Source organism: Solanum pennellii, chromosome 7 (genome assembly GCF_001406875.1).
Source record: "Solanum pennellii chromosome 7, SPENNV200".
In the NCBI taxonomy this organism is placed as follows: domain Eukaryota; kingdom Viridiplantae; phylum Streptophyta; class Magnoliopsida; order Solanales; family Solanaceae; genus Solanum; species Solanum pennellii.
Genome location: NC_028643.1, coordinates 63,502,232 through 63,505,828, shown reverse-complemented (window position 1 = coordinate 63,505,828; position 3,597 = coordinate 63,502,232). Strand labels below are relative to the sequence as shown.

Sequence of the window (3,597 nt, the reverse complement as noted above, 5' to 3'; positions counted from 1 at the left end):
CAATTTACAACAAGGAATACAACACCAACAAATAAGCAACAAGTCTCCAAATCATTCTCAACATCACACAAGAAAATACACGAATTTCATACGCTTAACAAGGGTTTAGAAATCCACTTGCCTCAATCACTCTAATAATCACTCTGGGACTTGAGCCTTCCCTTTCCGTTGAGCTTCCAAATCGATGCAATCTATGCAAGTATATATATTCACAATAAGGTTTCAGAACTAACAACACTCACACTTTTGTGTGTTTAATCTTGACCTAAAAATACACCCCAAATTTATAATCAAATTTGTAATTCTCGATGTCAATTAACATTTCAACTATCATAATTCGATTGGTATTTATATAATATGATATATCTAATATTTAATTACTTAATTTAATATTCCAAAACTTAACCCATAATGTGATAAGAATAAGAAATTAAATTAAATTATCTACTAACCACACATAATATAGCAATTATTACCTATATATAATAACATCTTCCAGGGAAACAAGCAGGTAATTTACATTATTTAAAAAAAATTACATGGATATTAACATATTATAACAAAGAAATTACAAGACTTTATATATATCTTAATCAACAATATGTAGTGTGTTACTGGAAGAAGCAAAATCAACAAACTATCGTGTGATCAGACTTGGTAAAGAAAACTATGCTAACTGAGTACTTTTGGACATGCTCTATAGACATTGTGGCTCGCAATTATCTCTATCGAGAATTCCCAGAGCATTATCTATGGAACTCACAATCCAAAATATGGGCAAAAAGAAAATCCCGCACGGTAATTGACAACATGTATATTGGCAAGACAATCACAATTAAATTAAATCGTCCTTAATCTCAAAAAATTAATATTCTAAATTAATAGACTCAATATTGTAGCAAATCCCAGAGAAGGAGAAAAATATTACGAAAGACTATTGTTGAATCAAGTAAGAGGGGCCACTTCATTTCAATACTTACTCACTGTTCATGGAAAGCAGTGTCAAACTTTTAAAGAGGCAACCAAAGAAACAGGGTTATTAGAATCAGATAAAAAAATTTAAAAATGTTTACGAGAGGCTGTGACCTTTAAGATGTCGACCGTTCTTCGAAGTTTGTTCGCTACAATATTGGTGCATTGCAACCCAGAAGATGTGTGATGTCTGGGGGACAAATATTACAGTGATATGGCAGAAGACTTTCGAAGGAACTAGAGAAGAACAACTAAGACACCACTACAAGGTACCTTGAAAAGTACAAATTTTTACTTGGAAAGTATGGGATAAGCTGTTGAAAAATATGATATCCCACAAATAAATCAAAAATTTCAACAAGTAGAACCACAGGAATGTAGAGAAATAATGGAATAGATGAATGTGAATGTTCCAGTTGAAGATATTTCCGCCCAATCCAAAATAAATCAAGAGCAAGCCCATGCTTTCAATTCCATTATCGAAAGGATGAACTAAGAAACACCAGGTTTGTGCTTTGTAAATGGTCCTGGGGAAACCGGGAAAACATTCCTGTATCGGGCATTACAGGCAAAGGTTAGATCAGAAGGTATGATAGCACTGGCATCTAAAACTAGTGGTGTGGCAGCGGAAATATTCCCTGGAGGTCATTCAACATACTCAAGATTTAACATACCACTACAACCAAATGAGAAAAAAATGACAAATATGTCAAAGCAAGGTGGTGGTGCAAAACTAATTAGACTATCCAAAATCATAATATGGGATGAAGCGACCATGGCTAAGCGGCACACAATTGGAGCAGTCGACAAAAGATTTTGCGATATAATGGATAAAGATGCACCTTTTGGCGGGAAAGTTATGTTGTTTGGAGGTGACTTTCGACAAGTTCTGCCTGTTGTACAAAAATCGACACGTGCGGAGACGGTAGCTGCAATTTTAGTGAGGTCATATTTGTCGCCTTTAATGGAAATATACAACTTAATAAAAATATGCGAGCAAAAGCAGATACAAGTTTTAGTGAACTATTGCTTCGTATTGGTAACGGAGAAGAAAACACCATTAGAGATAATTTAAAAGAAGTTCCACATCAAATGATTGTTCAATCAAGTGAAGGTAGTAATCAAGAAGAATCATTGGTCAGGGAAATATTTCCATCGCTTCAAGATAATTATAAATTGGCACATTATATAATAGAACATGCAATCTTAGAAAGTAGAAATGAATTGTAGATAACTTGAATGAATTGATGATCGGAAAATTTTTCAGGAGAAATAAACACATACTCAGCTTTGACTCAGCGGAAGAGATACCAACAACTACTATCAAGAAGAATACATTAGCACATTAATACCAAATGGACTTCCGCCGCATAGGTACATTATCATATATATCAACAATAACACATTTGTCTTATTGCTATATTAGCTCATAAATATTTATTGATGAATGCTTACATGTTAAATTGTAGGTTAGTACTCAAAGAAAATGCACCCATAATGATGTTGAGAAATCTGGACCCATCAAATGGTTTGTGCAATGGCACGCGATTGATTTGTAGGTGATTTGACAAGAATGTTATACATGCAGAATTAATAACAGGTGAATATGCCAAAACAGTGTTTACTCCAACAATACAAATATCAGCGCCCGAAAATGAAGGTTATCCTTTCAAATTTATTCGGAAACTATTTCCAATACGTCTGTGCTTTGCAATGACGATAAATAGGGCACAAGCATTGACAACACCAAATATTGGATTGTACCTACCACAACATGTATTCTCACATGGTCAATTGTACGTAGCACTGTCCAGAGGAATATCTATGTCGAAAACAAAAGTATTGGTCATGACTAAACAACCAGAGCGGCACACAGGGATATATACGAGAAATATTGTATACAAGGATGTTTTGGGAGAGATTTGATTACTAAATAAGACATTAATTTAGTGCTTATCACAATATAAAAATATACATACAATTATTAAATAATATTGAAACATTAACAGGACGATACTCAACTGTACATGTCAAACAAAAACAACAAAGTACAGTTTTTGGATGCTAAAGATGGCATAATGAATATAAAAGTACACAGTGATATTATGTAATACTGTAATAGAGTAACCAAAATCTTAAACATGAAAAAGGATATAAGTACGTCACATATGCTGGCACAAACCGTATATAACATAAAAACAGAGCACTTTAACAAACAACACTATTCACAGGAATAGACATGACTTCCATCTCTCGCATTGTAAACATTCACCAGCAACTATCTACAGAAAGACACAGCTACTCGCTATACAATCATTAAAACTGACAACCGCAGATTCCGCCAGAAACACTTAACCAGTATCATAATTAAGCAACAAACATACAACAACATCAATAAACAAACAGGTCGTCACATTTACACTCACTACGCACTATGACAACCTTAGTAAACAAGTAATCATACGACACTTCGAAAAAACAATGTAGCAAAATCAACTAATATCATATGAAGATGACACTTCCATGTTTGAAAAAAAAACATTTAAAAAATAAAAAACACATCCATTTTAGATGTAAAAGGTAGTCAAATGACAATCAATTGGATTTAGTTCAAACTTAATGGTA

At 33.4% G+C, this 3,597-nt stretch overlaps 1 protein-coding gene across 1 annotated transcript; it reads left to right on the top strand.

The window, feature by feature from the left end:
- Positions 1 to 1,747: 1,747 nt before the first annotated feature.
- On the top strand, positions 1,748 to 2,898 carry LOC107025146. Its single transcript, XM_015225986.1, has 3 exons — positions 1,748 to 1,917; positions 2,442 to 2,500; positions 2,561 to 2,898. The coding sequence occupies exons 1-3, from the start codon at positions 1,748 to 1,750 to the stop codon at positions 2,896 to 2,898; spliced, it is 567 nt and encodes a 188-aa protein (XP_015081472.1).
- The last annotated feature ends 699 nt before the right edge of the window (positions 2,899 to 3,597 follow it).

Bases quoted from the DNA above. Each gene is read 5' to 3' on its own strand.
- LOC107025146 (XM_015225986.1), top strand. From the start codon at position 1,748: ATGGCTAAGCGGCACACAATTGGAGCAGTCGACAAAAGATTTTGCGAT. The intron at 1,918-2,441 runs GTCATATTTGTC...GTTAAATTGTAG, and splicing joins GTAGCTGCAATTTTAGTGAG to GTTAGTACTCAAAGAAAATG. The intron at 2,501-2,560 runs GTTTGTGCAATG...TTATACATGCAG, and splicing joins AAATCTGGACCCATCAAATG to AATTAATAACAGGTGAATAT.